Source organism: Gopherus flavomarginatus, chromosome 16, assembly GCF_025201925.1.
Source record: "Gopherus flavomarginatus isolate rGopFla2 chromosome 16, rGopFla2.mat.asm, whole genome shotgun sequence".
Classification (NCBI taxonomy): domain Eukaryota; kingdom Metazoa; phylum Chordata; order Testudines; family Testudinidae; genus Gopherus; species Gopherus flavomarginatus.
This window is the reverse complement of record NC_066632.1, coordinates 4,493,285-4,515,423: the sequence shown is the minus strand read 5'-3', so window position 1 is coordinate 4,515,423 and position 22,139 is coordinate 4,493,285. Positions and strand designations below refer to the sequence as shown.

Genomic DNA, 22,139 nt, shown 5'->3' with positions numbered 1-22,139 from the left:
CTTACGGTGAGCCTGGAAATGTTAGGCCCAGGACTTTGTTTGAGGAATGTGGTTTTATGATTGAACCTTGGGGGCACTCCCAAATCATTAACACATGTGGATAATATGGATATGGGATTTATATGTGTAGTATATATAGATATAGCATGTGTGTGTACATATGACACCACTTTATAGCCAAGCATAACAATGTTTTTCCAGTCTGCTGTGGTAGTCTGGCCCTTTACTTTGGTGGTGCAGATAGCAACATACCCCTAGTAGGGCAATTACAGTTACCACCTGTATTATCATTAGTAGTAGCGTAAGAATTTTTAAGGAGCCTATCTCAGGGAGCCTTACAATATGCCTCCTGCTGGGTCCCCCCCTTAAGCCCATCTATCAGAGCCATGAGAAAAGAAACCACCTCACAGACATGAACTCATAACAACACTTTATTTACTAAAGGAGAAGAGGGGGATGGATTAAGGACACTGGAGATTGGAATACAAGCATACACATGCACACACACACTCAATAAAGCAAAGGTGTTTTTCTGCCTCCTTCAGGTACTGCTAGAGGTGAAGCTGCAGAATTGGGACTGGTGAGATCAGCGATAGACACCAATGGTGAATCACAGGTGTCGAAGACAGGTAAGTAACCCTAACTCAGACCCACTCTCTCCCTCTTTGCGTCGTCTATGGGTGACTGTCAGATCTAACTAGCTGGAACTAGTCCGAGAGTGCACGTCTGCTTCCCAAAAGAAAATAACAAATAAACCCCAAGATGACAGTTTCGTTCAGTGTGTGGCTACTGCAGGCCAGTAACCAATGTGGAAGGTGTACCACACCACAGAGAGAGAGCTTTTAGACGCCTGAGCCCCGAAGATTCCAGCGCTCAAGAGCCCCTGGCCCCTCCCTTCGTTTGTTTATATAGAAACTGATTACTTAGCAAAAACTGATTCACGCTGTTTTCACTTTCCCGCCTTTTGCCCAGAATAGAGGAACTAGAAACTCTCACAACATGGAGGTCACCTTGTTCTTATCCAGACCACGATGACCACCTAATAAACAATGCCCTAAAATCCAACGGGGTGTGTACCTTCCCCAAGAATTTGGCAGAGCTCTAATTAACAGTAGGCCGAGTGTTTTGACAGGCATTATCACAGTGTCCCCCACAGTGCTCTGTATATAAAGAAGTAAAACAGAAATTTGGAGTGGTGACATTACAAATGAGGCCTTAACGTATAAATTCTTGTCATTAGTTACTACGCAATACTGTCCAGCCATGTTATAGGTTACTCTTCCTGCTGGCTGTCCCCATCTGGTAAACTTTGCTGGATAGGAAACAGGAAGTCAGCTAGCTTCTCTGTTCCGCTGGGTGCATTGCTCTGACGTAGATCCAGTTGTTTTTTATGGATGCCGTCTTCCAGATAATCTACTGAATGGACAGTAACCAATTGATCAAATATTGCTGTGTCGAGATTTAGTATTGATACCCAGACACTGAACCAGATTGTTCTGAGTAACAGATGTTCAGTGAGGATGCAGTGTCATTGACCTAAATTATGATTGGTACTAATAGGGAATTTGTTTATCCAAATCATAGTTATTGTGTAACTCAATAATAATTTCTTTGCCAATTTGGTTTTTTTTCTCTTGCCGCCATGTTGTTTGCTGCCAGTCGTTTGTTAATTTTTACCTGTGTGTTGATGAAACGGTTTAGCAATGTTATAAACTTTGTAAATGTTGTACAGCAATAATGCAGTAATATAGCCATAAGACAGTTGCTTTTACACAGTAGTCAAATTCTTCCATATTTTGATGCTAAAGATTTAAAACCAAAGGCACATGAATTCACTTAATAGTATACAATTTAAATGACAATTAGACCTAGTCCAGCTAATGGTTTTTAGCTGATTGTCTACTTAATTGTCCATATATGGTAAAATGAGGTGTAGTTGAGCACTCTGTTATTTATAAAGCAATTCATTTTTCTTTTTTTTTTTTTGATGCTTGAGGGTATCTTGACTGTATACTGGTATCTTCTGGTGTCTTCGGTCTGTGGGATGCAACCTTAAATAGCTTTGAGTTAGATAACATAATACTTTTTTTGCTTGTTTGTTTACATTTCTCTTGTTTGCAGTAATCCAAATTTAATACACATATTAACTTAGTTTGTAATGGGGACCACATATTTTATAACACAAACTATACTTTTGCAATTGTCATATAGACATTTATTTTCACTTGAGGAGCATTACTAATATTTTATACTAAATATAATGCTTAACTGCTCAAATAGATGCTCACAATCTTCTATGAGAAACTGTGGTACTTTCCCCTGCTGAGCACTCTGTTTTCGCAAAAAAGTTAGTAAGCAACATTTTACCCAAGCTTTATATTGTTAATTTGCTTGTGATTCCAATTCCACTTTTGTTAACTGTTTAGAAGCATAAACTTTAACAACCACTGCTTCCATTGAGCATAAAATAAAAGAGAATAAAAAATAAAACAAAATGAATTTTAAATACATGTATGCAAATACTTTGATGTTTTAAACTTTCATGATACTTCAATCTGTTCAGGAGAAGGAGGTGGAAACCTGTTGAAATTGTTTGGTTAGCTTTAACATTTTGCAACATAACCAGACATAGCATAAACTGTTGTTGTTTTTTTAAAATCATTTTTGCTATAACATTCTTATAACCGCATTTGAAAGTGCAAACAAATTTATAAAAATCCAAACAAGAAATTGATGTTTTGTTAATATTATCTTTACCTTAATGTTTTCCCTTACATTTTTTTCTTTGAATAAAAAAAATTGTTTGCAATTGCATTATTTGTGTAGGCAAAAAATATATATACATATATTTATAACTGATGCATTTTAGAACTTTGCAAAAAAATTGGTATTAATACTATTATGATGGTAATACCCCAATCACAATATTAAAATAGTGTGGTACCACTTAAATTAAATTAAAGTATAAAATTGACTTGTGTTGCAACAAAATAAAAACAAACAAATAAAAACTAGTCATTTGATACACACCACATACATGCAGGACAAACTTACAATTAAAAACAAATGGTGCCAGAATGTTATTTATAATTATACATCTGTAAAATGGGTATAATGATTGTGACAGGGTGAACTAGGCTGTGAGGCTTCCTGCTGGAGGCCTTGTGGCCCTGCCACACCCTCCCCCAGAAAATGGCAGTAGAAAGGTCTAAAGTAGCTGTGTGGGAAGTAATCAATCAGGGCCCAGCAGGCTAGTACAAGAAGAGCTGCAGGGCCAACCTGAGATCAGTTCCTTGGTAGAGCTGGAGGAGAGTGGATGGTGTTCCAGGCTGGCTGCTTGGACTCCACCAAGACAAGGCACTGAGGTAAGGGTGAAGAGTGTGCAGGAACCATGGGGAAGTGGTCCAGGGAACTGTTGCACCAACACAGTTTATTTAAAGGGACATAGTGGATGACTGCTATCTATAAGGTCCCTGGGCTGGGACCCAGAGTAGAGGGTGGACAGTCCTAGGTTCCCCCACCAGCCACTGGGAAAGAGGCCTGGACCTTGAGGCACCCCAGAAAGGGAACTGAACTGTAGTGGCCCAGTTGAAGAGCTGTTGGCTGAAAGACCCTGAGTGGGTAATGACATTGCCTCCAGGGAGAAAGCCCTGGGCCACTGCTCTATAAAGTGGCAGGGACAACTTGAGAGAGGCCCCTATTGGACTTGTACCCTGGAAGGGGTTTGCTTTGTTATTTCACATACAGACTGTGTGTGACTCAGCTGCAGAGCTGAGTCATCAAAGGCCCACCACAGACTGGGTAGAGAGCGTGTCCGGGCACACACACACAGCCAGGGAGTACTCATGAGAGATGAGTGCACCCCCATTACGATGATATTGGCCTTTGTAAAGAGCATTGAGATCTACTGATGACAATTACTATCTAAGAGCTAATTATTATTTACTGGACATCTGTCAGTAACTAATCTCCATGGCTTTCTGCTCCTACAGTTTCTCGGTTTCCAAGCGGTTCCTCCTGCAATGGCCTGTCTGTGGGGAAGTTGCCACAGAGCATGTGTCTATCTGGTGTTCATTTCAGCCAGAAGCAGCCATCCTGAGGTGTAACCATAACAGAGTCATGGTATCAATTTTAATCACAGAGTCATAACCAGCACCTCGATTATACAATATTTTGGAGATATAATATTTTTGGTGAGTATCTGGACTTGATTGGAGAACACATTGGTCTTAAAGCCCTATCAACATGTTGAATCCAGTTTCCATAGATGAGGTTGTTTGTTTAAGTCTGGATTATCTGTTCCATCCCAGGTACATTTGATACAATTTTAAGCCACCTCTTTGCACTCTGGATCCAGCCTCTGGCATAATTGAGATCATTCTCAAAGTGACTAATTTACACACAGTAGCTCCCTATAGGGTGCTTGTAGCCTGAGTACAGAGCCTGCTTCAGTCAAACCCGCATTTCCTCAGAGCATACACGCTATGACACAAGCTGCAAGAGGGGAGGGCAGAGAGCCACCCATGCTAGCTTTATGTCATCTAGAGACTCCCGCAACACCGAGAGTCTTCTCCACTGAGCAGATCCACTGTCATATGATACCTCAGTGCTACTGGAGGAATTGTGTATATGGCTGGGTAGTACAAGGCTCCTGACGGCCTTGATTTTTATGGACTTTCTCTTACTAAGTCTTGTCAATATTAATCTGTTACTTAATTCATTATCACTACAAAACCTTTTTGCATAAAGTTTCTCTTGTCCTGGTGGAACGAGGAAGAACTCCCAGAGCCACAATCTCCTTCTCATTCAGGTTCCCATCAAAGACAAGAAGAAAGATTCCAAGCAAAACCAGTATGTGTTCATCCAGGCCTATGTCCTCCAGTTCACCCTGAACCGGAGAAGGTGGTTCTTATCTCCTTCTACAGTAGCTATAGCAGGGATCGGCGACTGAACCGGAGAAGGTGGTTCTTATCTCCTTCTACAGTAGCTATAGCAGGGATCGGCAACCTTTGGCACCCGGCTCGCTAGGGTAAGCACCCTGGCAGGCCGGGCCAGTTTGTTTACCTGCCACGTCGGCAGGTTAGGCCGATCACACTCCCACTGGCCGCGGTTCACTGCTCCAGGCCAATGAGGGCTGCAGGAAGAGGCATGGGCTGAGGGATGTGCTGGCTGCCGCTTCCCACCACCCCCATTGCCCTGAAGCGGCAAACCACGTCCAGGGGGAGCTGCGATCGGCTGATGCGGCAGGTAAACAAACCGGCCCAGCCTGGCCAGGGTGCTTACCCTGGTGAGCCGAGTGCCAAAGGTTGCCGATCCCTGAACTATAGCTTTGTCCAGATGGATAAAGCCATTTGCACACCTGGGTCTTCAGGTACTGTATTCCACTTATCCCTTCTAATAGGAAGCGGGGGAAAGCTATTTACTTCACATTAGCCCTATAGCAGGTCTGCAGATTCCATACGCTGGAGTGTATTGTTTTGCTTGTATTGTGGTTGAAGGCAGCATGGAGTTACAGCAGACACTTTGCCATCCATGAGATGGCTAGTTCTCCTTAATGCTTTGTTCTTCATAGTCCTTTTTAGGCTTGTCAGCACTGTTATTTGCCATCCTAAGAACTAGATATGCAATGCTCTATACAGACACACACACACACACCAGCACACTCCCTCTCTCCAAGCAGTCTAATAGCCAGTTGTTGGTGATTCACTTTGAACTGGTTTAAGAACTAGCTAGAATTTGGCTGTTTAAATTGGAATCATTCTGGTGCCATTGTGGATGGAGATCAACACAAACCGATTACACAGGTCCTCTCATTTCTGTCCCTTAATATACCTGTTAGGATATAGAATGCACTGCTTCTGGAAGCTATGTCAGGAGCTCTAGGACAGGTTCCTTGAGGGTACTGCAACTGAAATGATTTAGAAAAAGAAGAAAGGATTAGAGTTAGGGTCTGAAACTGTTAGCAGCAAATATCTCCAATGGCCAGTGATGGGACACGAGATGGGGAGGGCTCTGAGTTACTACAAAGAATTCTTTTGCCAGATGTCCAGCTGCTGGGTCTTGCCCACATGCTCAGGATCCAACTGATTACCAGGTCTTAGGTCAGGAAGGAATTTTCCCCTGGGTCAGACTGGCAGAGACCCTTGAGGTTTTTTGCCTTCCTTTGTAGCATGGGCAATGGTCACTTGCAGGTTTAAATGAGTGCAAATGGTGGGTTTTCTGTAACTTGAAATCTTTCAGTCATGACTGGAGGACATCAGTAACTTGGCCAGAGGTTCAGGTCCATTCCAAGAATGGGTGAGTGAGGTTCTGTGGCCTGTTATGTGCCAGAGGACAGACTAGCTGATGGTGATGGCCCTTTCTAACCTAAGAGTCTATGAGTATGAGAACAATCCCAGCGTGGATGCAGAGGAAAAAGTGGGAGAGTTCTTAAATTAAATCATCATGGCTATGGACAAGTTGAACCATTTATGCTTAGGTGATTCTATTCCACCAGTTCAGTTACAAGCTATTCAATCCTTTAATGTATACCTTGCTTTCTTATCTTACGACTTTTGTGAAATAGAGACTGGTGGTCTTAGTCACGGAGGGGAAAAAATACCAAATACTAAAATGCTCCTTAATTTGGCAGAGAAAGGAGTAACAAGAACCAGGCTACTTCAAATCACACAAGGTGCACATTTTTTAATGGTGAAGAAGATTTATGTTTGGAACAGACTACAAGGGAAGTGGTGGACTTTCCATTTCTTGAGATTTTCAAATAAAGATTGTCTGCCTTTCTGGCAATATATTTTAGTCAAAAACAAGTGATTGGGCTCAGTAACTGGGTGAAATTTTATGGCCTGTGAGGGCAGGCACTGGAGTGAACCCACCCGTGAAAATCCAACACCCCAGCCCAGTCCCATGTGTCCCTGGGCTCAGAGGAGGCACAAGATGCCTAGCTGGAGGGACTACACTGTTGTTCTGAGGTGGCTTCAGCCATGCTTAAGCCAGAGCAGGAAAAACAGGTTCTCTTCTGGTATTAGATCTAACCCAGAATAAAAACAAAACCCAACAGTGGTAAATTTGGGGCAGGAAGGGCTTCACTTAAGGTTAAGATGAGGGCAGGTTTGGAGCAGAGAGCATTCTGCAAATGATATCATTCACCCAGGAGATTTCTGGACACAACCCAAACCCAACACTCAGCCTTTATCAGAGTCCATAATCCACCCACCAAACTTAATCAGCAGTTTGTGGGGGAGGCTGGTGCAATGCAGGGTCAGGGGCAGTCAGGCCCGTCCTTCTAACATACTAACCCTCTGCCAGGGAGGCCAACAGCCATTGCGCGATTAACCCTTTTACCAAAGACTGTCCTGTCCCATAAAAGTCAGAAAGGGTTGTATGTATGAGAGTGGGGGGATTGATGTTAAGCCAACCTTAATAATGAATTCATGACTGATACCGCTGTAGTCAAATATTTTGCAATTTGCATATTTTGGAGACTGTCCATTCTTGGATCACTTCCAACTAACTTGTCCAATTCCAGGAAAACAAACCATTATTACTGGAAACCGGCTGATAACCGACTTTCCTATTAACTTTTTGCTGGCTTGTAGCTGGACCCCTTGGGGAGGGTTACTTTTTGCATTGGAACTTAGAACTAAGTTTAAACATTTGGAACATTTGTCTGTATTATTCCACTCTTGGGGTTCATTTGCCCCATGCATCTGAGATCAGAGTCTTTTGGCTAGCAGTGCCCATGCACCCTCATTGTCCTCATGCCCTGTGCTGAGGGCATATAGGCAGAGCTGCCCAGCCTCCACTCAGCTCCTTCTTGCTACCCATGGCTGTGAGCCAGTGCTACCTGCTGTCTGTTTCAATCTCATTTCGTTTATTGTGTATATTTCTAGTTCCACTTAGTGCATTGCTTTAGGTTTTTTGTCCATTGTCACATGCTTTTGATAGGTTTCAATTTTAACTTTGTTTATTTTATTTCCTGGTACTGGGGCTTAGACATGTCAAACCCTGAATCCCCTGGTTTAAGATTGCATTTCTTGCAAGGGTGCAGTACTCACAAACGAGACACATATCCCCAGTAAGTATAGAAAGGAACTGAAGAGAAACAGTCAAACAAAAAAGAGTCCAATTCCATCCTATGAAGGCAGACAATTAAAATTGACACTTTTATAAGTATTTGTGTAGAAGTGCAAGAAGTTTGGATACAAAGATAAGCAAAATGGAATGCTTGGTATTAAATTAGCATATTGATATAATAGGCATTACAGAAATTGTAATGATAATTAATGGGGCACGGTAATACCAGGATACAAATTGAGTAGGAATGACAGAGTAGGTTGTGCTGGTGGAGGAGTGACACAATATGTGAAAGCAAGCATCAAGTCAAATATAGTAAAACTCTTAAATGAATCAAACAGTATCATAGAATCTCTGACAGAAATTCCTTGCTTGAACAGTGAGGGTATAACGGGAGGGAATATACTACTGACCATTGTTAAAGTTAGAATCAGGACTTAAAATTGTCAGGCCACTCTGTTTTATTAGCGCAGCGCTCCGCCAATAACACCCAGATAATGTGAGTGGGCATGGAAGACCTAAACAGTCTTATTTATACAGATAAAAGAGCGGGAATTAGACAAAGGGACAAAGAAAGCAAAACAGTAAAATTCACCTGGGCATATCCTACTTCCTTACTAACTTTTATTGATCTAAGGCTAATACTTCACCAATTGCCCTTAAACGGTGCAATTGTTTTATGTTAATGTCTGTATTTCTGACACCTGGATTGCAGCATTTCAACAGTTTTTCTTAAAGGTACAGACAGCATTTCTTTAATTCTTCTTATTTTTACAATATAATTCATTCTACTTTTACACCATGATGGTAACGGTGATTGTGAAATGCTCAGGTTGGTTAGAGAGCTATAAAAACAGAAAACCCAATAATAATGGGGGATTTCAACTATCCCCCCATATTGCCTGAGAATGTCACCTTGGGACAGGATGCAGAAATAAAATATCTAGACATCATTAATGACTGCTTCTTGGAGCAGCTAGGTCCTGGAACTAGGATGACCAGACAGCAAATGTGAAAAATCTGGACAGGGGTTGGGGAGTAATAGGAGCCTATATAAGAAAAAGACCCAAAAATCAGGACTGTCCCTATAAAATCAGGACATTTGGTCACCTTATCTGGAACCCAGAACGGGAGAGACAAGTCTTGATTTAGACTGAAGTGGTGCACATAATCCGGTCTAAGAGGTGAATGTTACTGAACCACTCGGTAATAGTGACCATAATGTAATTAAATTTAACGTCCTTGTAGGGAGGAAAATTCCAAAGAAACCCACCACCGTAGCATTTAATTTCAAAAAGAGGAGCTACATAAAAAAGAGGTGGCTAATTAAACAGAAATTAAAAGGAACAGTCACAAAAGTGAAATGCCTGCAAGCTGCATGGAAACTTTAAAAAAAAACATAAGAGGCATCTTCACTCCAAAGGATTTGAGGGAGATTACCACACCTGATCCATTCTGTTTAGGTGAGAAATCTGAGGAATGGTCTCAGATCGAGGTGTCAATAAAGAAGGTTTTGGAACAAATTGATAAGTTAAGCAGTAATAAGTCACCAGGACCAGGTGGTATTTACCCAAGCATTCTGAAGGAACTCAAATATAAATTGCAGAACTACTAATTGTGGTATGTAACCTATTGCTTATATCATCCTCTGTTACCAGCTGACTGGTGAATGTTTAATAGGATGCCGACTTTTTGAAAAGGCTCCAGAGATGTTCCTGGCAAATATAGGCTGGTAAGCCTAACTTTGGTCCCAGGCAAATTGACTGAAACTATAGTAAATAACAAAATTATCAGACACATAGATAAACACGATTTGTTGGGGAAGAGTCAACACGGCTTTTGTAAAAGCAAATCATACTTCATCGTATATTAGAATTCTTTGAGGGTGTCAACAAACATGTGGACAAGGGTGATCCAGTTGATATAGTATATTTAGACTTTCAGAAAGCCTTTGACAAGGTCCCTCACCAAAGTCTCTTAAGCAAAGTAAGGGGTGATGGGATAAGATGGAAGGTCTTCTCATGGATCAGTATCTGGTTATAAGATAAGAAACAAAGGGTAGGAATAACCTCAGTTTTCACAGTGGAGACAGGTAAAAATAGCTGGGTCCCCCACTAAGTTGCTTCTAAGTTGCACCGCAGGCTACCAAGGGCCACAGGGGCAGGGAGGGGCACCTCTCCCCCAACCCCAGCCTCGGAGCTGCCGCAGCGAGAGACGGCTAGGGGGAGTCCTGTCTCCTGCCGCAACTTGCAGCCGAAACCCTCATCTTTGGCCCCACCCCAGAGCCCACACCCCCAGCCAGAGCCCTCATCCCTTTCCATACCACAATCCTGTGCCCTGTCCCACACTCTGAACCCCTTGGCCCCACCCCCACCACACATCACCTCCATATTGGTGCAGATAACAAAATTCATTCTGCACATGGATGTAAAAAATTAGAGGGAACATTGGTCCCCTAAGGATCTTGCTGCAACCTGTGCTATTCAACATATTCATAAATTATCTGAAAAAAGGGGTAAACAGTGAGGTGACAAAGTCTGCAGACAATACAAATTTACTCAAGATAGTTAAGTCCAAAGCAGACTATGAAGAGGTACTAAGGGACCGCACAAAACTGGGTGACAGGGCAAGAAAATGGCAGATGAAATTCAATGTTGATAAATGCAAAGTAATGCACATTAAAAAACATAATGCCAATTATACATAGAAAATGATGGTGTTTAAATTAGCTGTTAGCATCCAAGAAAGAGACCTTGGAGTCATTGTGGATTGTGCTATAAAAACATCTGCTCAATGAGCAGTGGCTGTCAAAAAAGCGAACAGAATGTTAGAACCATTAGGAACCGGATGGATAAGACAACAGAAAATATCATAATGCCTCTATATAAATCCATGGCACGCCCATTCCTAGAATGCTGCTTGCAATTCTGGTCACCCCATCTCAAAAAAGATATGTTAGAATTGGAAAGAAGAGGAACAGAAATGATTAGGAATATGGAACAGCTTCCATATAAGATGAGATAAACAAGACTGGGACTGTTCATCTTAGAAAAAAGATGACCATGAGATGGGGGGAATATGATAGAGGCCTATAAAATCATGACTAGTGTGGAGAAAGTGACTAAGGAATTGTTATTTACCCCTTCACATACCACAGGAACCAGGGGTCACTCAATGAAATTAAGAGGTAACAGGTTTAAAAGAAGGATAAGGAAGTATTTCTTCACACAATGCACAGTCAACCTGTGAAACTTATTACCAGGGGAGGTTGTGAAGGCCAAAAGTATAACTGGGCTCAAAAAAGAATGAGAGGAGTTCATGGAGGATATGTCCATCAATGACTATTCGCAGCGCATGGGGTGGGGGCAGCATGCAGAGCGGAGCCCCCTGGCTGCCCTTACACATAGGAGCCAGAGTGGGACCATGGCGCTGCTTCTGGGAGCTGCGTGGAGCAGCCCCTGACCCTGCTCCCCGGCTGGAGCACTGGAGTGGGGTAAGCGCCACTCACCAGCGGGAGCTCGAGGACTGCCTTAAAACAGCTGGCGGGCTGCATCCGGCCTGCGGGCCATAGTTTGCTCACCCCTGTTCTATGATGAGGCAGTGGCAGAGACAGCAACGACACTCAGGAGTCCTAACTCCTAATCCTTGTACTTGGTTCCCTGTGGAGATCTGAACAAGATGTGTTTTGATCAATTTCCCCATCCCTAGCTTTGAGCCTGGCCATTCTTGGCTGTTACTAGCTTGAATAAATAACAGAACAAACATCAAACTAGCAGTCCAAATATCCCTCCTAGGTCATTCCGTTAAGATGCAAAGCTGTCTTGGCTCCTTCCCAAAACTTAATAACTGCTCACTGGTTTGCATAAGGGCTTGGTTTATATTGGACTCTGAATATAAATAACCCAGTAGGAGCTACTACTTCAACCCTCATCACCATGGAGGGATATGTTCTCTACCTACTGGCCATGTTTGGGTTCTGTTTCCCAGCCATTTCTCACAGCCAAATGTAAGTACCTCCCGTGATTCTAAGCAGATGAGGATATTAACTTGGGGTTCATTAGACTGGTCTGAGTGGAGCCTACCTTTAATTTTTCTTCCTTATTGAAATTCCCTGACATTTGGGAGCCAACTTCAGAAATTCTCTTTCCCGTTTGCTCTGATCTTTGTCAACCTCCATCATTTTCAAATTATTTCAGGATTGTGGAATTTGGAAGTGTTGTAATCTGGAAAATGGAATTCTAGTGCCAAATTTCTATAATAATTTCTATAAGGCAACCCTCCCATTGGGCAGAATTCTGCTCTCACTTACAGCGGTGTAAATCAGGAATGACTGCATTGAAGTCAGCAGCATTGCACTGGTTTGAAATAGTTTTGAGATGAAAATCAGTGATTGAGACTTGGTAACAGTTTTGCCTGTGCATTTGTACATTCCTGTGAATTCAGATCTCATTACTGAGAGGTCTGCAGTAGGCATGGTTGGCTGCGTCTCTCCCACTGAAGGGAGAACTTTGCTTGACCATGCTGTGTAAATCTTAGGGGTGGTCCAAGAGCTAGATTTCAAAAAATGATGTCCCCACCTGGAGTTTTAGTTTGAGATTCTTTCCAGTGAATGTGTTTATGGCTTGGCACCAACTTATGCAAGCTTACCCAAAGGAGACTTCATATATGACCCTTTGCTCCTTACTAATAGCCACAGAATATAGTTCCCAAATTCTGCTATTATGAAGCTACAAAAAGGCACCTATAAACGAGTTAAAATTCCAACAGGCAAATAACACCCAAAGCAAAACCACAAGCTAGGAAACATAGAATTGTTTCATAGGAACCCTGTCATCCCACAGAAGAAAGAATTAGGTTGTCTAAAGGTCACATATGTGATTGTGGTAGGCAACTGTTGACTTGCTAGAGTAATGATGTGTGTGTGGGTGTGGGTGTGTGAGTGGGTGTGTGCGCGAGAGACAGCAAGAGAGAAGGTGATTTATACAGCCAGTTGCATTCCTCTGCATTTCCTGGACTTTGTGGTTTAGAGGTGGGCAGGGAAGGTATGATGCTCATTGGTGATGAAGAGGCAGGAGGCATGCTTGGGGAAGTGGGTGTCTCGGATGGACTTTAAAATGTAGTATATAAAAACATAAGAATGGCCATACTGGGTCAAACCAAAAGTCCATCTAGCCCAGTATCCTGTCTTCTGACAGTGGCCAGTGCCAGGTGCCCCAGAGGGAATAAACAGCACAGGTAATCATCAAGTGATCCATGTCCTGTCGTTCATTCCCAGCTTCTGGTAAACAGAGACTAGGGACACCATTCCTGCCCATCGTGGCTAATAGCCATTGATGGGCCTATCCTCCATGAACGTATCTAGTTCTTTTTTGAACCCTGTTATAGTCTTGGCCTTCACAACATCCTCTGGCAAGGAGTTCCACAGATTGACCGTCCACTGTGTGGAAAAAGTACTTCCTTTTGTTTGTTTTAAACCTGCTGCCTATTAGTTTCATTTGGTGACCCCTAGTTCTTGTGTTATAAGGAGTAAATAACACTTCCTTATTTACTTTCCCCACACCAGTCATGATTTTATAGATCTCTATCATATCGCACATTAGTCGTCTCTTTTCCAAGCTGAAAAGTCCCAGTCTTACTAATCTTGCCTCATGTGGAAGCCGTTCCATAGTCCTAACCATTTTTGTTGTCCTTTTCTGAACCTTTTCCAATTCCTATGTATCTTTGTTGAGATGGGGAGACCACATCTGCATGCAGAATTCAAGATGTGGGCGTACTGTGAATTTATATAGAGGCAATATGATATTTTCTGTCTTATTATCTATCCCTTTCTTAATGACTCCCAATATTCTGTTTGCTTTTGTGACTGCCGCTGCACATTGAGTGGATGTTTTCAGACAACTATCCACAGTGACTCCAAGATCTCTCTCTTGAGTGGTAACAGCTAATTTAGACCCCTTCATTTTATATGTATAGTTGAGATTATGTTTTCCAATGTGCATTGCAATATTGAATTTCATCTGCCATGTAGTTTGCCAGTCATCCAGTTTTGTGAGATCCTTTTGTAACATTTTGCAGTCTGCTTGGGACTTAACTATCTTCAGTAGTTTTGTATCATCTGCAAATTTGCCACCTCACTGTTTAACCCTTTTCCCATATCATTTATGAATATGTTGAACAGGACTGGTCCCAGTACAAACCCTTGGGGGTCACCACTATTAACCTCCTCTCTCCATTCTGAAAACTGACCATTTATTCCTACCCTTTGTTTCCTATATTTTAACCAGTTACTAATCCGTGAGAGGATCTTCCCTTTTATCCCATGACAGCTTACTTTGCTTAAACTTTGGTGAGGGACCTTGTCAAAGTTTTTCTGTAAATGAATAAACATTTCATAGATACACTCTGATCACCCCTAACGTCCTGCGGGTGGAGAGCGAAGAGAAGGTTGTGGTGGAAGCCCATGGCCTCACCACGCCAACCGAGGTGACAATCACCGTCCAAGACTTCCCTCGGAAGAGGCTCGTTTTATATCAAGTCATAACCAACCTGAACTCTGACAATGGGATGATGGGCACTGCCATAATAAAGGTGCGTAAAACCCCAGCCTCGTATCACTCAGCAAAACAAATAGTTAAACCAAATCACAATATATGTTTCAATGATGCCAACCCCAGTATTCCAAAAAGTGTCAGTCAGACATCAAAAAGTCATGAGATTGGCTTAAAAATCATAAGTGCTTCCCCCCCCCGATCATTTTGTTTGTCTTCTGGTTTCTGAGCCTTTTGGGTGCACTTGAGTTACATTTTCAAGCTTTTCTCTGCAACTATGAGAACTTCCTTGTTTAAAAACAGGAAAGCTGAGATTTGCATCTAATCACGTGAATCCAGGAGCTGGAGCTTTGAAGGAAAATATTGACTATTTTGAGAATCTCAATAAAATCATGAGTGTTGGGAACATGGATGTTTTTGGGTAATTTCCACCAAAGAGGGGGGAAAATAAATTGCATAGCCACTTGATTAAAATCCCCCAGTAGTCTGTATTCCCGTAGTCCTTTCTTTGCCTTTTGCATTGTCTGTATCAGGGCAGGCAAACTTTTTGGCCTGAAAGCTGCATCGGGTTTCGGAGACTGTATGGAGGGCTGGTTAGGGAAGGGGGTCATGGTCCGGCCCCCACCTCCCATCTGCCCCTTCCCTCGCCCCGGACTCCTGTCCCCTAAATTCGTTGTCATGGAAAGAGATGAGAGATGAGATAATCAGTTCTTTCATGGCCTCTTTACACCAGGTAAAAGGGCCAAAGTGGTGTAAAGGGGCCGTAAAAACCCCATATCTGGCCAGGGAGAATCCCTTCAGGCCCAAGCACTGGGGGAATAAAGCTGCCTTCTGAGGATCCCTTCACTAGCCCTGGCATAGGAAGCATACTGGGGTGGAGAGTCATACCTGGGTTGCAGCTCACGGGGCAGCCCTAGGAGGTTACTGTAACTTAGTCAGGTCCCTCAGGCTGTCCAAATAAATTTGATGCCATGGAGCAGCCCAGGATAAGGAGGGTGCAAAAGTGGTTTAAAGCTAACACCCATTTGTGCCTTTGATGATACATGAAAGGAGAGATTTTCAATTTCACTGGCTCCCCCGTCTACTTAGTTGTTAGAATTTCTGTTTGGGTGGAATTTTCCCACAGCATCCAGAGAGAGGTTTAAAAAAAATTAGTAAAACATGATTGTAAATCACAAAATTGGTAGGGGGCAGGGCCGGTGCAAGGATATTTTGCGCCCTAGGCGAAACTTCCACCTTGAGCCCTCTGCCCCCCCCCAGAGCATTGCTTATTATAAACTTTCAAAAATGAATATTGCATAATGTGGCATTGTTCATTAGAATTAATACATATTCAGCTAGAAAATTTATTAATTTCATTATTTAGCCTACATAGTTAATGAAAATAATTGAATAACCTGACAAGGTGTGGGGCTGGCTGGCTCTGGGCAGGGCAGGGGATGCGAAGCTGGTTCGAGATGGAGTGTGGGGTTGGCTGGAGACGGGGTGCGGGACTGGCTGCGTGCAGGGCAGGGGGTGTAGGGCTGGCTGCAGGCAGGGCAGGGGCTGCAGCAGGGGCTGGATGGAGACAGGTGGTGTGGGGCTGACTATGGACAGGGCAAGGAGTGCAGCAGGGGCTGGCTGCATGCAGGGCAGGGAGTGAGGGGCTGGCTGTGGGCAGGGCAGGGGGTGTGGCGTGGCTGGAGACAGGAGGTGTGGGGCTGGCTGTGGGCAGGGCAGCAGGTGCGGGGCTGGTTGAGGCAGGGAAGAAGGTGCGGGGCTGGCTGCGGGCAGGGGGTGAGGGGCTGGCTGGATACAGGGGTGTGGGGCTGGCTAGAGACAGGGCAGGGGGTGTGAGGCTGGCTGTGGGCAGGGCAAGGGGTGTGGGGCTGACTGGAGGCAGGGCAGGGGATGAGGGGTTGGCTGCATTCAGGAGAGGGGGTTCAGCTGCCATGGATGGAGCTGGAGCACAAAGAGCAGCTGCAGAAGGATGAGCTGTTGGACAGAAGCTTCTGTGAGGAACCAGCTCTGTCCCATGGAGAGGTACCGCTGCAGGATCTGCATTTTAAATAGCAGTGGGGACGCCCCTGCAGCCCCTTGCCCTCTCAGCCTCCTGGGCACTGGCTCTCTGCGGCTCACTCCCTAGGGGCTCAGCCCTGCTCCTCTTGCCCCCAGTCCCTCATTAGGCCTGGGTGCCTGTAAAGCATGCAGCATATCTTTGTACTGTGTTAATGACTCCTGAACTGGTGGGGGCTATGCTTAATTGTTGCCACTATCTCTTTCTTTGCAGGGCAATTAGATGACAACTTGGAATAGCCCAGAGGGGTCAGAGTAGGAGGGAGGAGAGACCTTTAGGTTTCAGTTCTGTGCAAAGCCGGTTAACTTTTCTTTTCAGCTGCCTATAAACAAACCTAATAGAGAAAAGAGTTTCTTCCCCACATCCCCTCCCCCAAAAAATCAGTTATGATTTTAATGGATCCAGAAGCAAAATAATTCTGTAATCAAAAAGACAAGTTTCCTGCTTTCCCTTCCACAAAGATCTATTTCCAACCCAGGTAACTTATTATTTATTATCTGCAGTAACTATGTTCTCACGTTTGAATGATACACTGTAGTGGGGTCGGAGTTCTTTGGAAATCCCTCAGCTCTTTTGCCGTGTTGGGAGTGAATGCTAGACCCTCGGTTAATTACTTTTACCTTACTTCACGTGCCCATCTTTTGGTCATTCATTTTTGAAGTTAAATTAGATTTTCAAAACCCAACTTTAAAATGATGTTCATGTCGACAATTGCAATTTCATTGTCTAAACGGGGAAATCGATGCCTTGAAATTATGGGATCTAATTTTAAAATTGTATTAAAAATGTGGCATTATAAAGGGGAAATATTTTAAAAGTAATAGGGAAACCCCCCGACCCCACCTTACCCAAGGCCCCAGGCTTTTTTGCTAAAAATAAAGTAAGAGTAGGCCCTTAACTAGAAGCAAGAGTTTTAACTTCTGCTAAACTTGTTTTTTTGTACAAAGGGCACGCTGAGGCAAAAAGATGTGCTCAGGGCCCCAAAAAGAGAAACTAAAATTGAATAAAGGGAAACCAGGAGATCTGTTAAGTTATAACAGCTGAGTTATAAAAAAAAGTAATAGAACGGTCAAACTGCAGACTTAACTGGCAAAGACAATAACAGAAAAAGCCATAAATGAAAAATTGGGGTTTTGCCATAGATAAAAAATTAATTGGTCAGCTTGCTTGTTATCATTATATTCCAAATAAGGCAAATAACACGTGTAACCAGAGTGCTATGTTTTGCGGTTTTAACCTTTATAAGCCTGGTAAAATTCGTAACATGTAGAGCAGCAGCCAGCCTCTTGCATTTGGTCTATGCTGTCTCTCCCTGCATATATGCTTGTATGAAATAAAGGCGTCTCAGGCTGTCTGATCAAATCAACTGGGTGGTGGTCTTTTCCCCAACAAAAGGTTTATCCAGCATCCCCATTACTGTTACCCAGGATTCTGCTTCAAGCAGTAACACAGGAGGGAGAGGGCAGTGGACAGATTAGTGTTCAGTGGTACTTCAAACAAAAAGACATTTACTCTTTTAAGTTATCTCGTTGATGCCTACTTGACGATCTAATAGCATGCATGAGTACATCCAAACTTCGCTGAATAAGCTTGTTAGCATTTCTAAGGGGGACACTGACCATTCCAAACAGTGCTAAGTGGTGCCTGCGGGCGCTGGTGCAGGCGTGACTGCAGCAGCTCCGACTCCCTCTCTGTCCCAGCAGCAACGGCTGCTCAACCATTTAAAGAAAAATTTGAGGGTGCTTTTTGGCGCCCTCAAATCTCGGCATCCTAGGCAACCGCCTAGTCTGCCTAAATGGTTGCACTGGCCCTGGAAGGGGGCAAGGATCCAAGGCAGGGGTAGGAGCTGAAATTACTTTTAACTCATTCTTTTAATATCCACTACACTACACTTTCCTATTCTAGTGCCCAGAGGCCCTAAGCAAAGCCAAAGCTCCAATCTGTTAGGTATTGTACAAACACAGGTTAAGACCTTAAAGTCTGCTAATCAGTCCCTGTCCTGAAGATCTTACAATTCATATAGACCAGAGGTGGGCAAACTGTGGCCTGCGGGACAGCCCCTGGCCCCTCCCCTGCTGTTCCCCCTCCCCTGCAGCCTCAGGGGGCAGGGAGCAAGGGGGGTTGGATAGAGGACAGGGGAGTTCAGGGTAGTGGTTGGGGGTGGGGGTATGGATAGGGGTCAGGGCAGTCAGAGGGCATGGTACAGGGGGGCTGAATGGGGGCAGGGGTCCTGACGGGGGGCAGTCAGGAATGAGAGGAGGGGTTGGATGGGGCAGCAGGAAGCAGTCAGGGGACAGGGAGAAGGGGTTGGATGGGCCAGGGATCCTGGAGGGAGTCAGGAATGAGAGAAGGGGTGGGATGGGGCGGCAGGAGGCAATCAGAGGCAGGGGTTCTGGGGGCAGTTAGGAGACAGGGAGCATGGGGGGGAGGTGGATGCGGCTGGGGTCCTGGGGGGGGGTGGATAGGGCAGAGGGGGGTGGATAGGAGGTGGGGGCTGAGCAACCTAACTGGCCCTCCATATAATTTCTGAAACCTGATGCGTCCCTCAGACCAAAAAGTTTGCCTGCCCCTGAGATAGATGGATCAAGGGGAAATATATGACACAGTGTTTCTCATGGAGCTTTGTAACTTTTGTAAGAATTGCTAACATGATTTATGATTGAGTTTCACTGTTCCAACATGGATACTTTATACATTGTGACCATTGACCTGCTGAACCAATAACTCCACACTGAATAATTTCATGTTCACTCAGGTTCCTACCAAAGACATAAAGAAAGATGGCAAACAGTATGTGGCAGTCCAAGCCAAAAGCCCACAATTCAACTTGGAGAAAGTGGTTCTGGTCACCTTCCACAGTGGCTACATCTTCATCCAGACGGATAAAACCATCTACACACCTGGATCTACGGGTACTGCCTTCTTCTGACCCCTTTTGGGCACTGGGTGCGCTGACTTCATTTTAGAGCTACAGCAGAGCTGCAGGTTGCATGTTGAGGAGATTATTGTCTCTCATCTTCTGGTTTAATTCTTCTGTATTTCATTAGTGGCTCCTTAAGTCCCCATCCCCAGGCGTATGTTACCATTCATTGGTACTTGACCATTTGCAGTACATTCCATGCAAGGGAACTGTCATATCTTAACACCTGATCATTGCTGCCTTGCACCTTGGGTCATCAGTCACACCTGTGCAAATAAGACCTAAATTGCTCCCAAAACAGAACCACAAGTAGAGCTGTGTGAAATTTTTCAGACAAATAGTTTATGTTCCAAAAAAATCAGTTTTGGGTTGATCGAAACTGTTCGCAAATTCAGATTGATTTTAGAGAATCGTTTTAACTGAAAAAAAGATGATTTTTAAAAGTCAAAATGATTCATTTTGACATTTTTTAAATACAACATTTTGACGTTTTGTTTGGAAATGATGTTCCATTTAGAAATTCAACTAAATTTGCTTTTAAGTAAAAACCACCAGAAAACTCAACAAAATAAAATGTTTTGTTTGACCCAAAACAAAATGTTTACCAGTCATAATACACTTCATGCAAGGGCATAGCCCTATCGTAATAGATCATCATTTTGTTTTGGCAAGAAAAACCAAACAAACTTCCATTTCGTGTTGACCAGGAATAAAAATTTGGGGGGATTTTTCAGTTTGGCCACTGAACCAAAAAAAAATAAATCATTCACTCAACTCTGGACACAAGGTACAAAGCATTAGTGAATGATGCCTCAAAATGCCCACCCTTTTCCATTGAGTCTTCAGACCTTTCGATATTGATGGAGGAAGAGAGGAAGCATGGTCTTTTCCATTGAGTCTTCAGACCTTTCGATATTGATGAGGGAAGAGAGGAAGCATGGTCAAGTGGTTAGGGTACTAGTCTAAGTCTTAGAAGATTGGGGCCAAGTTCCTGTTCTTCCGCAAACTGTGTGTGACCTTGGGCAAGTTGCCTAGCCTCTCTGTACCTCAGTTCCCCTATCTGTACAATGGAGATAAAAGCACTGCCCTGCTTTGCAGATGTGTTGTGAAGATAAACACATTAAAGATTGTGAGGCATCCATATATTACAGAAAGGGGGGGCCATATAAGCACCAAAGACAGATTGGACCTGAAAGGGAATGGGATATGGACCCCATCACTTCAGAATTTTTTTTCGGTCCCATTTTAGGTTGGTAGTGACACAGCCATTACATTTCACAGCTGTTCTATGGCCTATGGGAAATAGAATCTTTTGATCTCAGCCCAACTCCTTATGGCGCATACACATGTAGTCACAAATCCCTCATCAGAATGAACAGAACAGGGCAATTTCGAGTGATTCCATCTTCCGTTGTCAAGTCCCAGCTCCTGGCAATTGAGGGTCTAGGGACACTTGGAGCAGATCCACTAACCGCTATTAGCCAAGTTGGTCAATATTCCATGAAATTAGCTCATTCTTTGTTGAACCGAGTTATACTTTTGTCCTTCACACAACATACCATGGCAATGAGTTCCACAAGTTGACTCTGTGTTGCGTGACGAAGTTTTTCCTTTTGTTTGTTTTAAACACTCTGCCTATTAATTTCATCCTACCTTTTGTTTCCTATATTTTAACCCATATACTCAAATTGGGCTCTGCTTAAAGTGAAATAAACCAACCCAAGGCCTGGCAGAGAAACAACATTAATTTGCCTTCTGAATTTTTTTTTCAGTCTATTGTCGAATCTTCTCTGTGGGCCATCAGCTGGAACCAGTGACGAAACCAGTTATTGTTGAATTTCATGTAAGACATTTTCCTGTCACTTTGTCACAATATCTAGGTGTAAGAATTGAGTTTTGTAAACTAAACTGTTTTAACTAGCATCACTGAATGTAAACACTCCAGTAGCAGCATGAGACAGACAAGGTAGGTGGGATAATATCTTTTATTAGACCAACTTCTGTTGGTGGAAAGAGATGAGCTTTGAGCTCCACAGAGCTCTTCTTCAGGTCTGTGTGTCTGGAAAGTTTCTCTTCCATGAACAGAATAAAAGATGTAACTTCACCCACCTTGTCTATCATAGCCTGGGACCAACACGGCTACAACAACACTGCAAACATATAAAAACATGGTAAAGCTAGGAGTTGAGTTAATAGCTGATTGAAGCCTCACCTTGTAAATGCATGCATGGAAAGTTTCCTTCTGTCGTTGACTAGGAAAGTTCTATGGTTCTGGAGGGGCAGCTGTGCTGTTTGAACGGTTTCATGGTTCAGTTGGAGATGTGTGTAGCATTGGAGGAAGGTTTCGGGAGCACTTTGGGAGGGTGGAAAGGTTATTGATAAGGGAGCTGTGCAGCCAGCATGGGTCTGAAGTGAAAGCTACTAATAGATCTGATCTTTGGTGAAACAGTTTTCCACAAGAAAATGCCATTTTGACAAAGAGCAAAATTTTTCACAATGTTGATATGATTTTGATGAAATTTCTGCAACAAAATATTTTCAA

The 22,139-nt window shown here is 43.4% G+C and overlaps 1 protein-coding gene across 1 annotated transcript in view; it reads left to right on the top strand.

The window, feature by feature from the left end:
• LOC127035328 (A.superbus venom factor 1-like) overlaps positions 1-22,139 on the top strand; it is an 85,054-nt gene that overhangs the window by 11,426 nt on the left and 51,489 nt on the right. The window contains exons 2-4 of the mRNA XM_050925061.1: positions 14,469-14,661; positions 19,433-19,589; positions 21,370-21,440. Of these exons, the coding sequence (XP_050781018.1) occupies positions 14,469-14,661; positions 19,433-19,589; positions 21,370-21,440 (421 nt within the window). The remainder of the gene's footprint in view (positions 1-14,468; positions 14,662-19,432; positions 19,590-21,369; positions 21,441-22,139) is intronic.